A 17,022-nucleotide genomic window follows, 5' to 3' on the forward strand; every position below is an offset into this window, starting at 1 on the left:
CCACAGGACTACAGCTCCCAGCGCGCCCCGCGGCCCCGCCCCCTTTTCCCAGCGCGCCCCGAGGCCCAGGACCACAGCTCCCAGCGCGCCCCGCGGCCCCGCCCCCTTTTCCCAGCGCGCCCCGCGCCACAGGACTACAGCTCCCAGCGCGCCCCGCGGCCCAGGACCACAACTCCCAGCGCGCCCCGCGGCCCCGCCCCCTTTTCCCAGCGCGCCCCGCGCCACAGGACTACAGCTCCCAGCGCGCCCCGCGGCCCCGCCCCCTTTTCCCAGCGCGCCCCGCGCCACAGGACCACAGCTCCCAGCGCGCCCCGCGGCCCAGGACCACAACTCCCAGCGCGCCCCGCGGCCCCCCGTCGCCCGGCGGGGATTGGCTGGGGCGCGGGGAATTCCCCGGGCCCCGAAATCCCCTGCACGGGCCCAGCCTGAGCCAGCGGCGCCGGGCCGGGCATGGCGGCGGCGCCCCGCGAGCCGCAGGGTTAGGGCGGGTCCGGGAGCCATGGCGGCGCCGCAGCCGGCGGCCGCGCTCGGGGAGGCCAAGCGGCCGGAGGCGGGCGAGGACTGGTGCGACAGCGGCCTGGGCTCGCTGAGCGAGGGGCAGCTCAGCCAGATCCAGGACGGCCTGGGGGCCCCGCCGGAGAAGCCCCCCCCGGGCCCGGGCCCGGCCGCCGGCGCCCCCGAGGCCTGCGGGTCGGTCTCCGAGCGCCTGGACTCTGCGCTGGGCGAGGAGGAAGCCGGCTGGGGGGCGGCCGCGGGGCCGGAGCTGGGGGCGCTCGCCCGGGGCGTGGAGGCCGTGCGGCTCGGGGACCCCGCGGCCGGGCCCGGGGAGGCGCCCGCGGGGGCCCCCGGGGCCTGGCTGCGCCACGTCCTGGGCTTCGTGACCGAGGACGGGGATACGTAAGTGTCCGGGCGCCCGCTTTGTCCGCCGCGCCCCCCCCCCCACCCCCCGCGGCTTGGGGGGGTGTGTGTGTGTGAAGCCCTCGCCCCCCGGGGGCCGCCCCCCGGCTTCGGTGCCGTCCCCACACCGGCCAGGCCCCCTCTCGCCGCGGCCCCCTGCTCGGGGGCCCTCTCCCGGGAACGGCCCTGGCTGGGGCCTCGTGGTCCCCAGCCCCGTCTCCCCAACGGGTCCCCGGCCTGGGGGCGACGTTAAGGGGGAAGCCAGCTCCGGGAGAGCCGCTGGGCTGCGGCCGGGCTCGATGGGCCGTGAAAGTGCAGCGTTGCGGGGTCCGAGTCGTCGGCTCCCCCGGGTGCGCCTCGGTCCTGGCCCACAGCCAGCTCCCTGCTCTAGTTTCGGACTTCGGACACGCAGCTTTGTTGATGTGCTTCAGCCCTAAACCGCGGACACCCCCCCGCTGGTATATTTCAGTGCTGTCTCCGCCGACCCTGGCCCTCCATCCCTGGCCTCTCGGTCCCGGGAGGCTTTAGACGGCATCTGCAACTCGGTCACCCCTGGGAGCTTTTTCCATTGCCTACGCTCCTACCAAGATTTGCCCTATGGCCTCCCTGCTATATCCCCAGCTCCTTGGTACGTGCTCTCTCTCTCGGCTGACTAAATCAATTCCTCGGCTTGCTAATCGCTTTGCTTCCCTTTCAGGTGCAGTATTTTCAGCCAGTTGCGCGGTACCGCTTTTTCATTTTGCTGGGAGTGGTGTCTGTTCTTCTCTCCCCAGAGCTCTCCACCTGGCTGTGATTCACGAACATGAGGCCTTTCTGGATTCTATCTTGCAGTACACGGCTGGGACGGAATACTTGGATCTGCAGAACGACCTGGGCCAGGTTGGGCCGAGACTGGAGCATTTTCTGTCTGTATCATCCTCCATTTTCCAGTGGGGAAACTGAGGCACGAGGGGGCAAATTGGCTTGCCTGGAGATTGCACAGCAAGTCGGGGGGCAGAACTCAGGAGTACTGGCTCCCAGTCTGGTCCCCACGTGATGCCACCTCCTTTATGGAATGCTTGGGGTGCTGGTTAGAAAATGAAACACAACCCCATGTTAAAAAACCCCTCAGCATCATAAATGACTTGTGGGAGCAGGGAAGAGTGTTACAGAGCACAACAATCTCTTTGGGGCAGGGACTGTTCCTAGCTTTGTGTTTGTACTGTAGCTAGCAGGATAGAGTCCCAACCTGATGGAGATGCTACTGCAAAATAAGTGTTAACAGGGGCTGACATCAAAACACATCTGCCCCTTTTGTGGCAGGGGGATGGGGAGCAAGCGTGGGGGTTTGACAGCAATGGACCAAAGCAGATATGGGGTCAGGGAAGGCTTTGTTTCAGGACATAAGCTGATCTGCACTCATCCTGGGGTCTTCGCTCATCCCAGGCAGATAAACTGACTTCCGTGCAGCTCCTCATGCACAGGGAGGATATAACCTTGTCCGCTACTGTGCCCGAGTATTACAGGTGGCTTTTGTGAGAATAGTGGATTTACCCTGGCATCCTTGGCTAAAATTCCTGACCCTCTTGTGCAATTGGCTGCTGCCCTCCTGCCCAGAGGTGGCTGCATTTCAGCACTGTTCCTGGGTTATAGGGTGCAAAGCTGTTTGGGAGAAGTTGGGGTGAAAACCACTGAAAGAAGTGATCTCTAGTGCTGTTGATGACGGTAGGCCAGGCCCCTTTTAGGGGAGATCTACCTTGAGCTTTCTCACCCCCTTCTCTCTCGCTGCCCTTCTCCAGACGGCACTGCACATCGCAGTCATTCTCGGCGCCTCCAACTTTGTCCGCAAGCTGATGGCAGCCGGGGCGGGGCTCTGCGTGCAGGAGAAAGCTGGCCACACCGCGCTGCACCTGGCATGCCGGGAGGGCTGCCAGGACTGCGCACAGTGGCTCCTGACATCGCTGAGCGGGCACAGGCCCTGCGAGGGGAATGATGCCTGCGCTCAGTTGGACTGCACCAATTATGATGGTATGGAGACTCTCATCACCCACCTGGGAAATACACTGGGCCTGTTACACGTGGGACCTTTGTCATGAGCATTCTCACTCTCCTTCCCTTCCCCAGCCAATATGGAGCTGGCATAACAGCCTGGCACCAGCCCAGCTCCCGTGGCCAGAGCATGCTGCGCTCCAGCTATGCTCCGCTCCCTCCGAGCCTGCGGAGGGCCAAACGTAAGTTAGAGCAGTCCTGAGGCTTCTCTAACATACCCAAGAAAACACCAGAATTTGGCCATCACCAAAATGACTTCCATGCCCGTTTTCCCCAAGTGCAGAAATGGCTTAACTGAGAGAGAGAGGCCTGCCACTTTGGGGGTGACAAAAACCAAAAGGCAGCGTGCTGGATGGATACATAGTCTGTTGTGTAGCCTATAGTTAACCTGTGGAACTGCCTGCTGCCAGACATGACTGGAGCGAAGAAATCAATGAGACTGCTCCATAAAAGATCCCTCTAGTCTTGGTGTCCCGTCCCGTCCCCCCCAGCAGGGCAAACAATCCTCTCGTGCTGCCATGACAGCAGCCAGCTGGTCCACCAATAGGTTACTAGCTGGCCTGAGGGAGACGGAAATCAACTTGTGGGGTTGACTAAAATTGTCTGCTCTTGGTTTCCACAGGTTACACGCCGCTGCATGTGGCTGTCCTGCGGAAGGACCTTGAAGTGGTCAAGCTCCTTGTGGGTGCCGGAGCCGATCTCAACAAGGCAGTTAGTACTGGGCGCTGGGGTGGATCGTCTACGGGGAGGGGTGGGAAGAGATCGGAAGGCTTTTACCCTTCCCCGAGTACTCCATGGCAGCCTCGCTGACTTGTCTGTCCACCGCTGGCAGGAGCTGAGCTGTGGCCGGAGTCCCCTCCACTTGGCAGTGGAGTCGCAGAGCGCGGAAGTAGTGGAGTGTCTGCTGCGTGCCGGAGCGGACCCGAGGGCCCGGATGTACGTCGGTTACACCCCCATCTATAGCGCCATACACAGGCCCAACCAAAAGGTCTTGCAGCTGCTCCGGGAGTTCGGCTCGGAGGAGCCCGACTGGGATTCGGAGGAGAGCCTGGCTGAGAGCAGCGACGTGAGTGGGGTGGGGGTGCTGAATTAACACCAGGCCAAGCTTCACCCCTTGCAAGTGTGGCTCATCTCTGTCCTAGAGCAACCCCTCCCCCTGTAGGAGCGACGGGGGACTTGAGGCCTAGACAGCAGTACTGGAAAGCCATTCCCATTCTCTAGCCATGTAGCATCCCCCATGTGGAACGAATTGGCAGGTCTCAGCCTGGTTCCTAGTTCACTCTGCCACTAACCAGCCCCCTTCTGGGTAAGCCTAGTGGACGCTGAAGATCAAACAGGACCCACAGAGACTGAACCCCCCTGCTTAGTGGGTCCCTCTAAAACACAGTGGGTGGGGACGCTGGCATTGCGATTGGCAGCAGTGCAGACCAAAGGGGTCTTTCACCAGCAGGGGATTCTCTTTTCGAAGGGATTGAGTTCCTCGAGTCTCTGGTCTAGTTGGATTAACACAGACCAGGTTAAGGGGTGATTGTATCGGTTTGTAAGTACGTACATCACAGTGCTTAATTTGTAGTAAAAGAGGTGTGATTTTTTTTTTTAACATTCATGACTGACCTGGCAAGCCCCGAGATGCCGGTGCTATGAATTGCCAAGCCTAAAGGTGCCAGGACTCGGCCCTAGCACAAATTAAGCACTGCTATGTGGGTATAAGAAATTTGACAGTAGATGATCCAGCGGTTGGAAATTGAAGCATTCAGACTTGTCTAGCTTCAGGATATTCAGGAGAGAAGGGCAAATTTTTAAGAGTAATTAGTCCTTAGTTTTCCTAGAGCTGTGATGGATTCTCCATCACTGACAATGTTTTTAAATCAAAATTGGAGGTCTGTGTCTCTTCTCCCCCCTACCCCCATCTGCTGTTGTTCAAACAGCAATTAATTCAGGGCAGCTCCAGGGCCTGCATTTTACAGGAAGTCAGACTTGATCACAGTCGTCCCTTCTGGCCTTAGGATCTATGAGCCTAATACAAGAAGGGAAGAAACCTGAACACGGGGCATCGGCAGCAACAGCCAACTTTGTGTTTCAATCTGGCCCTCCCCACCTGCTGCATAACAGTCTCTAAACACGCCCACGCCCCCTTCGATCCCGCCATACCTCTCAGGTCATCAGTGAAGCTCTCCCGTTTTTCAGGAGGAATACGACGACATAGTCATCAACAGTGGACACTATAAGAACTGACGGGGCCGGGCCGGCATCCCCTGCAGCGTGAGCCGTTACCCATCGTGGCAGTGAACCTCTCCGTAAAAGACTCGTGTCCTGCTCTGCCGCTGTGGGAAGAAGTTTGGCAGTGGCTCAATCTCTCCATTCCCAGCTAGTTCCGACTATTTATCCAAAAGCTGCAGTTTCTGGCAACGCTCAGTGTAAAGCTCCCACTACTTGGAACCGGTAGCCGTGAGCCTTGATCTAATCCGTTTATTTCCCCCCCCTTGTTCGTTTTCTTTTGTGTTTCTTAGCTCAGTCAGTTTATATCGAGTTATTTTGATTACGTTAAAATAAAAAAAATGGTATTTCGGCACCTGCTGCTCTTTGCAGTCGCAGCTGGGATGGACTGTCGGCAGGATTTCTCTGCTCACTGTATCCTTTGCCCTGTTGAGCCACTTGTCGTTTGCATTCGAAGCGGGAGCGTCATCCCTATCCATGCAAGGGGTCCTGCTGGAGTCCACAGATGCTGTTCACATAACCAAGCAATTCGGGTCAGTGGGGAGCTGCACAGCACATGTTACATTTCCGGCTGGGTTTTAGCTGCCTTTCAAACGCCCTGGGCCTGTTTGCTTTTATCTTGAGCAGCACTGAGTGCCGCCCAACTCCAGTTGGATTTAGTACTTGGGAACAGCTAAAAAGAATCCGGCCCCATCTAAGCACCTAAATGAGGTGGATGGATTTTCACGAGCGCCGTGCAGCCCTGGTCTCCTCCTGCAGCCGTAAGGCCGAGGGTCGGTGAGTGCTCTTGAAAATCTGAGCCTCTGCTAGCGTTTAGGATCTGTCGGCCAAGACAGGGCAAGAGCTCCGGCGCAGGGTAGGTGGATTGAAACAGGCAGGGCCGGGGAGGAATTCACAGGAGGAGCAGATGAGAGATGAGGCTAGTGGAAAGAATGGGGGTGGGGTGTGTGATGAGCAGAGGGAGTGACAGAGTGAGGCAGAGGAGGGAAGAGAGGCCAAAGAGCGAGACCTTTTAGATCTCGAAGGTGGGGGTGAGAGATTGGAAAGAGTCAAGGTGCGTTTGGAGCTGTCTGATTTGGGTCAGACATGGAGAAGGAGGGACTGTGCCTGTGCCCTGTCTGGGGTAGGAACCGCGCATCTCTTGTACCTGTGCATAGGGTCCAAGATGCATCTGTGTCCAGAAAGGCCAATCTTGGCTTCTTAGCAGCTAGCCAGTACTGCAGGGTGGGACCATCTTCATTCCTTTCCCTGAGGAGTCGGTTTTCTTCCTCGGTGCCCGCTGATTGGCTGTAAAGCCTTGTTCGTGCTATCCTCGGTGCTGGGTGTCAATGGGGTCTCTTGGAGCTGTGTGAGAAGCAGTTGTCCCATCCCGTAACGTTTTTAGAGATCAATAAATTTGCCTGCTCCAAATTTGAGCTGAAAACTCCCACCTCGGCCTTTCACGAGCGGAACGGCTGAAAATAATTTCAGTTGCGTTGTTAAATTTTGATCGTTTTGTCGTCTGAATTTATTCATTTCAAAACCAAAAGTTGTTTTGATGACAAAACTGGAAACTTTCCTTGTTAAAACAGGACGTTTCACTGGTTTTAAACCCCCAGCCGCCCCCCAGTGTTTTGGATTGAGCAAGTCAGCCAAAGCAGCCCTGTTCACAAGCAGCTTTGGCTCTGACAAATTGATGTGGGTTTTTTTCCGGGGGGGAAAACCGGTTTGTCAAATTCCCAACTAGCTCTGATCTTTGTGTCTAACGTGATGGAGATGGGACCGCTGGGTGCTGTGCTGTCTGAAATGGCTTCTGTTTGCCGGGAGGGAAAGCGGGGGGGTAATTTTGGAAGAGCTGCCCTAGGCAGACCTGGGACTTGATTTAGAAACTGGCTGCATGAGTTACAGATGGTTTATTAGTAAGACCTACCCCCCCCCCCCCCATTCCATTTGTGGTTTGGAAAGGTGTGGGGAGAAAGGATCTAATTCTAAACAAAATCCTCCTTCAACGAGGCTGCTGTTTTCTCCTTTACATTCTCATACGTCTTGTAAATGAAAACACAGGCCAAAATGTAAGGGGAGATTGGGGCTCTCTGTTTTTAGGGGGCCGGGGTTAATTCTCAAGCTCTGAGCACCTTAGCTGACCTCAATGTGATCTCAGTACCAGGAGGTGGGGGTGGGATAATGAGGTTCTGGGTGTGTCTTTGGGGGAGGGGGGCCTAGAATCAGTAGCCTCCCTAGGAAGTAGGGTTGGATTTTTAGTTCACTTGCCCCAGTGCGAAGGACTGAGGGACCTGACTGTTAAGAGTCAATAATACTTTTCCCAGCTCGCAAGTGGACCAGGATTGAGCCCTCTAGGCCTCCGCACTTATTACTAAAGGGCTTGTCTAACACGCAAGTTGTAGTACTTCAACACCTGGCTCTGTGCAGCAGGAGATAACCACGGAGGTCAGTCTCATTGTCCCCATTTTACAGATGGGGAAACAGATGCACAATGAGTTGGCCACGGTCACCCAACAGGCCCGTGGCCAAATTGGGAGTAGAACCCAGGTTCACCAAGTCCTCTGTGCACTAGATCACACTGCCTCTTTGTGTCTTTCTAGTTAAAGTTGTACAATCCCATCTGTGGGCATGCAGTTATATTGTCACAAAGGTGCTTTATTCCCCTCTGGGAAGGGGAATAGGCTGTACCAATATAAGGCACCTTTAGACCAGTCTAACTGACCACACTAGCGGTTGTACTGTCTTGCTATCAGTTTAAAAACAAAACAAAAAAAACCCCCACAAACCTGTCACCCCGCAAATGACCTAGTTCTACTGTTACAAACATTGCTGCGTGGATCAGGCCTCAAACCTGGCGTTCTTGGAATGGACAGACCGATACCCAGCCCCACAGATGGGTTTTGATCCATTGGATGGGGGACACTTTTGTTCACGAGGCTCCTCCCAGGTTAGCTCCTGAAAACAACCTGGTCCCTCTGGCTCATTCTTCTGGAACACCACACTGAAGAGGCTGGCTGAAGAAACTCGGCAGAAGGGAAATGGCTTTCTCTATGTAAGCATTGTCTCTTCATTTCCCCAGCTGGTTCTGTGTCTAAAGACCCAGATACCACATCACTCTCATCCAGTGCGTGTGGATTTTAAGCTATGTTGTGAGTTGTGTGTGAGCTGTCGTTCAACTTTATACGGTTCTGTGTCTGTGTGTTCTTTCTCCCCACCAGTCTTTGCTTTTGCTGGATCCCGCTCTCTGTGTCGTGTATGTTCTTGACCAGTGATGGGGGATGAGATTAAAGCTACTGCTTGAACTATACAGCGTGTCCGGTGTTCATGTGGAGGGCAGGGCGTTTGGACAGAGGACTGGACTCGCTGCATCACCGCTATAGTCCATCTCTAATAATACCCGGTTCTTACATAGCACATCCCATCCATAGAGCTCAAAGTGCTGCACAAAGGAGGTAAGCAGCATTTTCTCCCCATTTTACAGACAGGAAAACTGAGGCACAGAAAGGGGAAGTGACTTGCCCGAGGTCATGCACCAGGCCAGTGGCAGAGCTGGGCCTGGAACCCCTGGCTCCTGAGGTCCAGCCCAGCAGTCTACCCACTAGGCCATGCGTGCCTGATCGAGTCCTGTATGCTGCCCCCCCCACTTCCCTCTCCGGAGTTCTGACTTCGCTACCTTTTCAGTTTCCTCAAATACTTCCTTTGTTCTTGTGTTGGGAGAAGAGATGCTCCCGATCTCTGTGTCCAGGAATCTCACTGCTAGCATTGTGCCCTACTTTGGCCCTGTCTACACCCAGGGCGCTCCAGCTGCTGCAGGGGAGATTATTATGCGTAGCCAGAAGCAGTTTTTCTGCTGCTGTAGTTAATCTGGGTGGTGGTCGCTGGGTCAACAGAAGAATTCTTCCAGCCACCTAGCTGGAACCAGGCACTCAATTTTTCACACCTCTGCACACGTGACCCACTTGGCATTGACGGGCAGAGCTATTGTAGCCGAAGCTAGTCTGGTAGCGTTTGACTTTGCGGGTGGAGTAACTATTCTGCCGTAGAGCCACTCATTCCAGGATCGAGTATCCAAAGTGGGCTGTGATATTGAAATAGCTACGCCAGCCCGTTTTTACCTCCTAAATCCTTCAAAGCCCCTGGAATGTATCTAACAACTAGGCTTTATGCTGGCTCTGCCTAGGGTGACGTCAGCTTATTAGCTCTTACAGAGCGCTGTGTTTTCCAAGCACACAGAATCCGAGACGTGTCGGGCTGGAAGGGACCTTGGGTGGTCGTCTAGTCCAGTCCCCGGCCCGCAGGCAGGAGCAAGTCCAACCTGTCCTTAAAACCCTCCAGTGATGGGGATCCCACAACCTCCCTGGGACGCCTGTTCCAGAGCTTCACTCCCCGGAGCGTTGGAAAGTTTGTCCTGATATCTCACCTCAATCTCCCTTGCTGCAGATTAAGCCCATTACAGCTTGTCCTCCCTCCCAGTTTTGATTTAAAAAGTGCCACTGGTGGACAGCCCTTCGTAGATTGTTCCAAGTGTTAACTATCCTCTCTGTGAAAAATTTACACCTTGTTTCCAGTCTGAATTTCTCTAGCTTCAATTTCCAGCCATTGGATCGTGTTAGACCTTCCTCTGCTAGACCGAAGAGTCCAGTATTAAATGTTTGTTCCCCATGGAGGTACTGATAGCCTGGATCCACTTACCTCTTCACCTTCTCTTTGTTAAGCTAAAGAGATTGTTCTGAGTCTGTCACTTCAAGGCAGGTTTTCTAATCCTTTAATCATTTTTGTGGCTCTTCTCTGACCCCTCTCCAATTTATCAATGTCCTCCTTGAGTTGTGAGCACTAGCACTGGACACAGTATTTGGTTTTACGGGGCTTGCCGCTGCTGCGAAGACTTATGCCCTGGCTTAATGTTACACACATCCCATAAAGATTAAGCATGTGCTCTGTCTAAATGCACCTTTTTTACATAACACAGACAAGGCCTGACAGAGAGAGAGAAACAGAGAAATCTCATGCTTCAGGCCATCAGCGGTCACAGGGGTCAGGAAGGAACTGGACTAGGAGGGTTCTTAATTAAACATTTTAAAAAGCACTGCAGGCTATCATGACATTAGCCCTGTTGTAAGTGGATTACTGTGGGGGAATCTACATGTTAATGTGATAACTAAGATCCAGGCTTTCGAGGGGTCCCTTTCAGAAGCAGTTTCTTGTCCTGAAGGACTCGGTGGTCATTGAGGTTATTCCCGTTCTGCGATGGTGACCAGGTGATGCTCGATCTCATCCTCGCTCAGTGTCCTGCAAGCCACCAAGACAGGGTGTTGTTAATTCGAGACTGCTCTGGAAATGGGCGGGAGGAACTTGTAGGCCAAGAAGTCTTACCGGAATTGGGGATGCTCTGATGTTACTATCCCCACTTCAATCTCACTGGCCTTGAAGTCCGTGGAGAGGACCGTCGATAAGCAAGTAATTGCCAACTGTCAGCCAAGGAAGAAAAAGAAAAGACTTTTTCTACTTTGCATGTGGTTGACCTGTGGAACTCCCTGCTCCAAGATATTACTGAGACAAATAACATAGGTCCTGATTCTTCCACTCTATGACCTGTGCTAGTTTTTTAAATGGGACGTGACACCCCTGGAGAGTAGAATTCAAAACTTTCACCAGACAAGTCACTGCTGAAGGGAGTATTGCATTGTGGGATTGTTAGTGGAGGACTGCGTATACGTTCTAGCACCAGACTGATAGATCTATACCAGCACAGGGCTCACGTTGCTCCAGGAAGGGGATACACTCACCCAGTCATGTACGGTAATGCACGGTTGTGTGGTAACACACACAATGCACAGGCATGCATGGAGACACGCACACACACTGACCTCGACAGGATCCACAGGTGAGCCCTGTTTCTTCTTCAAGGTCTTCTCCAGGAAGCTGTTCGCTTCGGTCTGCTTCACCCCAGCAGTGGTCGCTTTATAGCCACAGTAGTAACCCGCAGGGTCGCATTTGAACAGCTGGGGCCCCAGTTCCTGGTCGATCCCGATCAGGATCATACCTGCTGCCAGAAGCGGGAAGGGAGGGTTCATGGGAAGGGGTGGGATCCTGTGTCTCGAACCGTCCGAACCAGGGGCATTTGGAGCCAGAGTGTGAAGGGGCCCTAAAGGAATAGTCAGTGGCGGTGTGGGGGGAGCTCCTAGGGGACCACCGGGGTCCTCGGGGAGGTGAAAGGGGGGAGGGGGCATTTAGAGAAGGGGAAGAAGTTGGAGGGTTTGTTGGGGCAGCCATGCGGGGATTAGCAATTAAGGGAGGGCTGAGTTAAGGGGGGGGTCTGGGGTTATGGGGCAGGCTGTGAGTGGGGTAGGGGATGGGGGTGATCAGTGATTGAGTGAGCAGGGCTAAGTGGGGAACAGATGGAGGCTGGGTAAAGGAGAGGGGTGACTCTGGGTGAGTCCATGGTGGGGGGGGCTCTCCCCTGCCCCCCATCACTCACAGCAGCCCAGGGGTCTCATCTCGGCGTTCTGCGTGTAGACCTGGGAGATGTCAGCCATGCGCCTGCACAGCATCGCCACCGGGATCTCGTAGCCCTTCTTGTACTTCCACTCGGCAGCCTCGTGCCGGGCGCGCTGCACCTGGGACCGGCCGTCGGCTGGGCGGGGAAAGGAGCCCCCGTCAAACGAGGCACAAGCATGACGTGTGTGTGTGTGTGTGTGTCACCCTCCCTGCCGCCCCAGGCTGGAGGGTCTAAGTCCTGCTCTGTGTGTGTCTGTCCCCACCGCTAGAGGGAATCAGAGCTGTGTCATTCAATGAGTCCGTTGCTTTCTGCGGGCCAAACAGCTCACAAACAGGATAAAAGCCCTAATACTGCTACACCCAAGAGTCGTCCCCTTAGAGCCTGGCCGCTGCGGAGCTGGAGGACCAGGGTTCCGACCCCTGGCCGGCTCCCACGGACGCGTGGGGCGAGTCACTCCCTCTCTCTCGGCCTCAGTTTTCCCATCTGTACAACAGGGATAATCACCCTGGCTGTGGCTATTTAGAGAGTGAACTCCTTGGGGCAGGGACTATAATGTGCTCTTGTCTGGGCAGTGCCCATCATAACAGGGGCCCTGATCTCAGTGTGTGTGTGTTTGGGGGGGGGGGTCTGGGCAGCGCCCGGCAAGTGGGGCCCCTGATCTCGGTTGGGGGGAGGATCTAGGCAGCACTACATGGGCCCTGATCTCGACGGGGGCCCACAACAGGGGCCCCAATCTCAGCTTGTGGCCCCTAGGCGCTGCCGTAATACCGTGCATTTGAGATCTCAGTGCATCCAGGCTAGCGTGTTTCTAGAGGAGAAAAACTTGCCGGCCAGCCTGACGAGATCACCCCACGCACCTTGCTCTCTAGATCAGGACTTTGGGGCAGCCAGTGTAAGTGTCTCCGGGTCAGATCTAGATCTGGTTTCAGGCCGCCACATGGGGGGATGTGGGGGATTGAACCAGCGAACTCCAGAGCGAGAAGGTGGAGGGGCAGGGCCCAGGCCCTGTTCCGGGGGCGGTCCCAGACTCGTACCCCGCATGGACGGGCGCAGAGCAGGAGTCCCCAGGAATTGCTAACGCCAGGTCAGGATTCATCCCCTGGGAGGGAACCAGAGCCCGCCCCTGGCCCCGGCTTACCACTCATGCCAGTCATGGCACAGCCGATGGTCTCCGTCAAGCGATACAGGTTGGTGACCGTGCTGGGATCCAGGAGCTTATCCTAGGGGTGGGAGTGAAGACACCAAGGCCAGGTGATTTCCCGGCAGGATGCCCCGGCCCGTCACCTGCTGCCCCGGGGGTCAGGCTGGAGGGCGGTTGCCCCGGGGCCCAGGTGGAAATCGCCCCTGCATCCTACGGCTGGACCTGCTCATCCCTGGGCTTTATGTGCCGAGCCGGGTGGGGAGCCTCCAAAGAAACCCGGCAGGGAGCGGGGGCGGGGGCAGTCAGTGCTGACCCCAGTGAGGCGCTAGGGGGCGCTGTGCAGCAGGGAGCCGGGCAGGAGGCTCAGCAGGGGGCGCTCTCCCCGCCCAGTCTGTGCTGACCCCAATGAGGCGCTAGGGGGCGCTGTGCAGCAGGGAGCCGGGCAGGAGGCTCAGCAGGGGGCGCTCTCCCCGCCCAGTCTGTGCTGACCCCAATGAGGCGCTAGGGGGCGCTGTGCAGCAGGGAGCCGGGCAGGGGGCTCAGCAGGGGGCGCTCTCCCCGCCCAGTCTGTGCTGACCCCAATGAGGCGCTAGGGGGCGCTGTGCAGCAGGGAGCCGGGCAGGAGGCTCAGCAGGGGGCGCTCTCCCCGCCCAGTCTGTGCTGACCCCAATGAGGCGCTAGGGGGCGCTGTGCAGCAGGGAGCCGGGCAGGGGGCTCAGCAGGGGGCGCTCTCCCCGCCCAGTCTGTGCTGACCCCAATGAGGCGCTAGGGGGCGCTGTGCAGCAGGGAGCCGGGCAGGGGGCTCAGCAGGGGGCGCTCTCCCCGCCCAGTCTGTGCTGACCCCAATGAGGCGCTAGGGGGCGCTGTGCAGCAGGGAGCCGGGCAGGGGGCTCAGCAGGGGGCGCTCTCCCCGCCCAGTCTGTGCTGACCCCAATGAGGCGCTAGGGGGCGCTGTGCAGCAGGGAGCCGGGCAGGGGGCTCAGCAGGGGGCGCTCTCCCCGCCCAGTCTGTGCTGACCCCAATGAGGCGCTAGGGGGCGCTGTGCTGCAGTGAGCTGGGCAGGGGGCTCAGCAGGGGGCGCTCTCCCCGCCCAGTCTGTGCTGACCCCAATGAGGCGCTAGGGGGCGCTGTGCAGCAGGGAGCCGGGCAGGGGGCTCAGCAGGGGGTGCTCTCCCCACCCAGTCTGTGCTGACCCCAATGAGGCACTAGGGGGTGCTGTGATCCAGCAGTGGACACTTTCTCCCCACAGCACTCACAGCCCCCCCGCCACCCCGCCCAAAAGCTGGTTGTGGCCCATGATGTGCGAGAGCCCAGGTATGAGCCTTGGGGTCCTGGCCCAACTCCAGCTCTTGCGCCCGTGTTCTTTCTCCCCTAAGGCTCCCCACACGGGTTCAGCTGGCACAAGGATCGGGGCCGCCAGCAAAGAGCCAAGGCTGCCCTCGTTAATGCAGGGCACCATGGGCCCGCCTGACCCCACCCCCCGATCTCCGGCCTGTCCCTCACACGCTGGGCTCCTACCGGTACTTTTTTCTGGGTGACCATGGCCACAGAGTCCTCCCCCCTCACGGCCACGGTGGTCAGCCCCCCCTGGCTGATGGCTTTGAAGGCATATTCTGCAACCAGAGACAGCAATCGGTAAATGGAAGAAGAGAGAGGGAGGTGTGGGGGTGATGGCATTTCTCAAGGGCTTTCCATCAGGGCTTCACAGACAAAAACCTGCATGCTGCTGCATGGGGAAACTGAGGCACACTGGGGGGGGGGCTTGCCTGAGGCCATGCTGCAAATCAGTACGATGTTGGGAATAGAGCCCAGGAGTCCTGATTCCCAGCCCCGCCCCAGTCCTAATCCACTCTAGTTTCACCCCCCTCCCCTCCCAGACCCAGGCATGGAACCCAGGAGTCCTGGCTCCTAATTCCCCAGCTCTAACCACTAGAGCGGGGTGGGCAAACTTTTTGGCCTGAGGGCCACATCTGGGAATAGAAATTGTATGGGGAGCCATGAATGCTCACAGAATTGGGGTTGGGGTGAGGGAGGGGGCTCTGGGCTGGGGGAGTAGGGTGCGTGGGGAGTGAGGGGGGGATGAGGGTTCCGGCTGGGGGTGGGGCTGGGGATGAGGGGTTTGGGGTGTAGGAGGGTGCTCTGGGCTGGGACCGAGGGGTTTGGAGGGCTGGGGGTTGGGGTGTGGGGAGAAGCTCAGGGGTGCAGGCTCTGGGTGGTGCACTGCCCTGTCCGCAGGCGCCCCCCCCCGCCCCGCTGCAGCTCCCATTGGAGCGCCGGAGGGGGCCATTGGAGCACATAGGAGCCGGAGGGGGGCCATGCCGCTGCTTCCTGGAGCCGCGTGGAGTGGTCCCCGACCCTGCTCCTGGGCTGGAGCGCCAGAGCAGGGCAAGCCCCAGACCCTGCTCCCCAGTGGGAGCTCGAGGGCCGGCTTAAAACAGCTGGCGGGGCCGGATCCGGCCACGGGCCATAGTTTGCCCACCCCTGCACTAGCCCCTGCTGCTTCTCAGAACCAGGACCAGCACCCAGGATTTCTGACACCAACCCTGTACTCTAGCTGCTGGACCCTACTCCCCTCCCAGGGGACAGAACCCAGGAGTCCTGGCTCCCATCCCCTCTCCCCGCTCTAACCACTAGACCCTGCTCCCCTCCCAGATCAGGGGACAGAACCCAGGAGTCCTGGCTCCCAGCCCCCCTCCCCGCTCTAACCACTAGACCCTGCTCCCCTCCCAGAGCAGGGGACAGAACCCAGGAGTCCTGTTGATTATTCCAGGCCCCATGCTTGGGAGCAAGGGCGCCAACCCCGCTCTGGCTTCAATCCCAAGGGATGAGAAACGTGTGAACCCCCCACCCCAGACAGCACCCTACAGACTGACCCACTTGGTAGAGACGCCCCTCGGGGGAGAAAATGGTGATGTGGCGATCGAAGCCGGCGCTGGACCCACGGGACATTTCGCCGTCCACCCGGGGGCAGCGGGAGGGAGACAGGCAGACAGGGCCCTCTGCAGAGAAACGGACACTCGCCTCTTTCCCTTTCACTTTCAGTTCACCAGTGGAAAGTACCTGCTGGGAAAGGCTGCGTTAATTGGGCAGAACTGGATGCTGCAGAGGGGGTGCTGGGAAAATATGGGGGGGTGATCACTGGGGTTAGGGAGTGCAGGGCAGTCAGGAGGGGGTCAGGTTGGGGGCTCACTGGGATGAGGGTGCAGAGCAGCCCAGTGGGTTCAGTTTGGGGTGGCAGGGCAGCAGCAGGGGGAACCATCCTGCCCTGGCATCTGTCACATTTCTGGGCAAACTGCACCTGCATTTCCCACGTCGGGGGCTCCTCGGCCATCACCTCTTTTGGGCAGAGCCCTGCAGCTCTCCCCCTCCTGACCGGGGTGTTCCCAGGCTCCGCAGCTCCCTGCCCGGTGCTGGCAATCGCCCAGTGAGCCAGACGGCCTCAACGAGCCAACGGCCACGCTGAGCTCCCACCTCCGGGGCTCCGGGCCGCGGAACGGCCCCGCGGTCGCCCGCCAGCCCTTTCTCAGCCAGCGCTTTTATTCCGCAGGTCACAGCATGACGGAGAAACCATGTAAACCTACACGCGGGCTAAAAAGCTCCCCGGAGATCCACCCAGCTCCAGCCTCGGGCACACGTCCATCCTTCCAACCCTTCCCTACAGATTGGAGGCCCCCCTGCGGCTCACGATCCGGTGTGTTGCAGGATCAGAAAGCAGGTCCCAGATCAGGTTAAACCCGGGCAATTTAGCCAAGAATCCTTTCTTTGTTTGCTGCTCTCTGGGGAACCCAGTTTGAACCAGTATATGCAAGCCTCCCCAGCGGGGGGTACCTCTCTGGAGTGAATCTGCCTGATCCCCCATAGTCCTTAGCGGGCTGTGGTCACCTTCTCCCATGGCACTACAGACCATCCCTGGCCCCCCAGTCATACAGAAACCTAAGACAGGGAGATCTCCCCAAGACAGTGCAGGGAATTGCCATGGCTGTCACAGCCCCCTCAAAACCTCAACTCAGCATTAGACCTGAGGCTGCATGTCGCACAGATGCAGGGAAATAGCGGGCTGGTGACATCACCTGGAGTCTAGCCGCCTGCCCCGAGGCAGATGAGAGATGGGGTGTGAAAAATCCAACCCCCCCCCAAAGCCCCCGTGTAGACGGCGCTCGATGGAAGGGGTGGAGGTGGATTGGCTGCCCCCTCGGGGCGTGAGCGGCGTTTACACCGCCGCGGCACGGGATCGCGCTAGGCCTTTGTCAGGGCAGGG

The 17,022-nt window shown here is 57.9% G+C and overlaps 2 protein-coding genes across 2 annotated transcripts; one reads left to right on the forward strand and one right to left on the reverse strand.

The window, feature by feature from the left end:
* Positions 1–347: 347 nt before the first annotated feature.
* On the forward strand, positions 348–8,431 carry NFKBIB (NFKB inhibitor beta). Its single transcript, XM_048833037.2, has 6 exons — positions 348–897; positions 1,671–1,776; positions 2,676–2,904; positions 3,548–3,636; positions 3,758–3,991; positions 5,113–8,431. Exons 1-6 carry the CDS (start codon positions 500–502, stop codon positions 5,158–5,160), a joined length of 1,104 nt encoding a protein of 367 aa, XP_048688994.2. The 5' UTR covers positions 348–499; the 3' UTR covers positions 5,161–8,431.
* Positions 8,432–9,866: 1,435 nt separating this feature from the next.
* On the reverse strand, positions 9,867–16,110 carry LOC125628183 (proteasome subunit alpha type-6). Its single transcript, XM_048833038.2, has 8 exons — positions 16,063–16,110; positions 15,638–15,824; positions 14,283–14,377; positions 12,762–12,843; positions 11,603–11,758; positions 10,992–11,167; positions 10,498–10,592; positions 9,867–10,413 (listed from the first exon to the last, which is right to left on the reverse strand). The coding sequence occupies exons 1-8, from the start codon at positions 16,093–16,095 to the stop codon at positions 10,356–10,358; spliced, it is 882 nt and encodes a 293-aa protein (XP_048688995.2). The 5' UTR covers positions 16,096–16,110; the 3' UTR covers positions 9,867–10,355.
* Positions 16,111–17,022: the final 912 nt, after the last annotated feature.

The sequence above is a fragment of the Caretta caretta genome, chromosome 23 (genome assembly GCF_965140235.1).
Source record: "Caretta caretta isolate rCarCar2 chromosome 23, rCarCar1.hap1, whole genome shotgun sequence".
NCBI classification, from domain to species: domain Eukaryota; kingdom Metazoa; phylum Chordata; order Testudines; family Cheloniidae; genus Caretta; species Caretta caretta.

Bases quoted from the DNA above. Each gene is read 5' to 3' on its own strand.
- NFKBIB (XM_048833037.2), top strand. From the start codon at position 500: ATGGCGGCGCCGCAGCCGGCGGCCGCGCTCGGGGAGGCCAAGCGGCCG. The intron at 898-1,670 runs GTAAGTGTCCGG...TTCTCTCCCCAG, and splicing joins GTGACCGAGGACGGGGATAC to AGCTCTCCACCTGGCTGTGA. The intron at 2,905-3,547 runs GTATGGAGACTC...TGGTTTCCACAG, and splicing joins GGACTGCACCAATTATGATG to GTTACACGCCGCTGCATGTG.
- LOC125628183 (XM_048833038.2), bottom strand. From the start codon at position 16,095: ATGGCCGAGGAGCCCCCGACGTGGGAAATGCAG. The intron at 15,825-16,062 runs GTGCAGTTTGCC...CTTTCCCAGCAG, and splicing joins CCCCGACGTGGGAAATGCAG to GTACTTTCCACTGGTGAACT. The intron at 11,168-11,602 runs GTGAGTGATGGG...TTCTGGCAGCAG, and splicing joins GATGAGACCCCTGGGCTGCT to GTATGATCCTGATCGGGATC.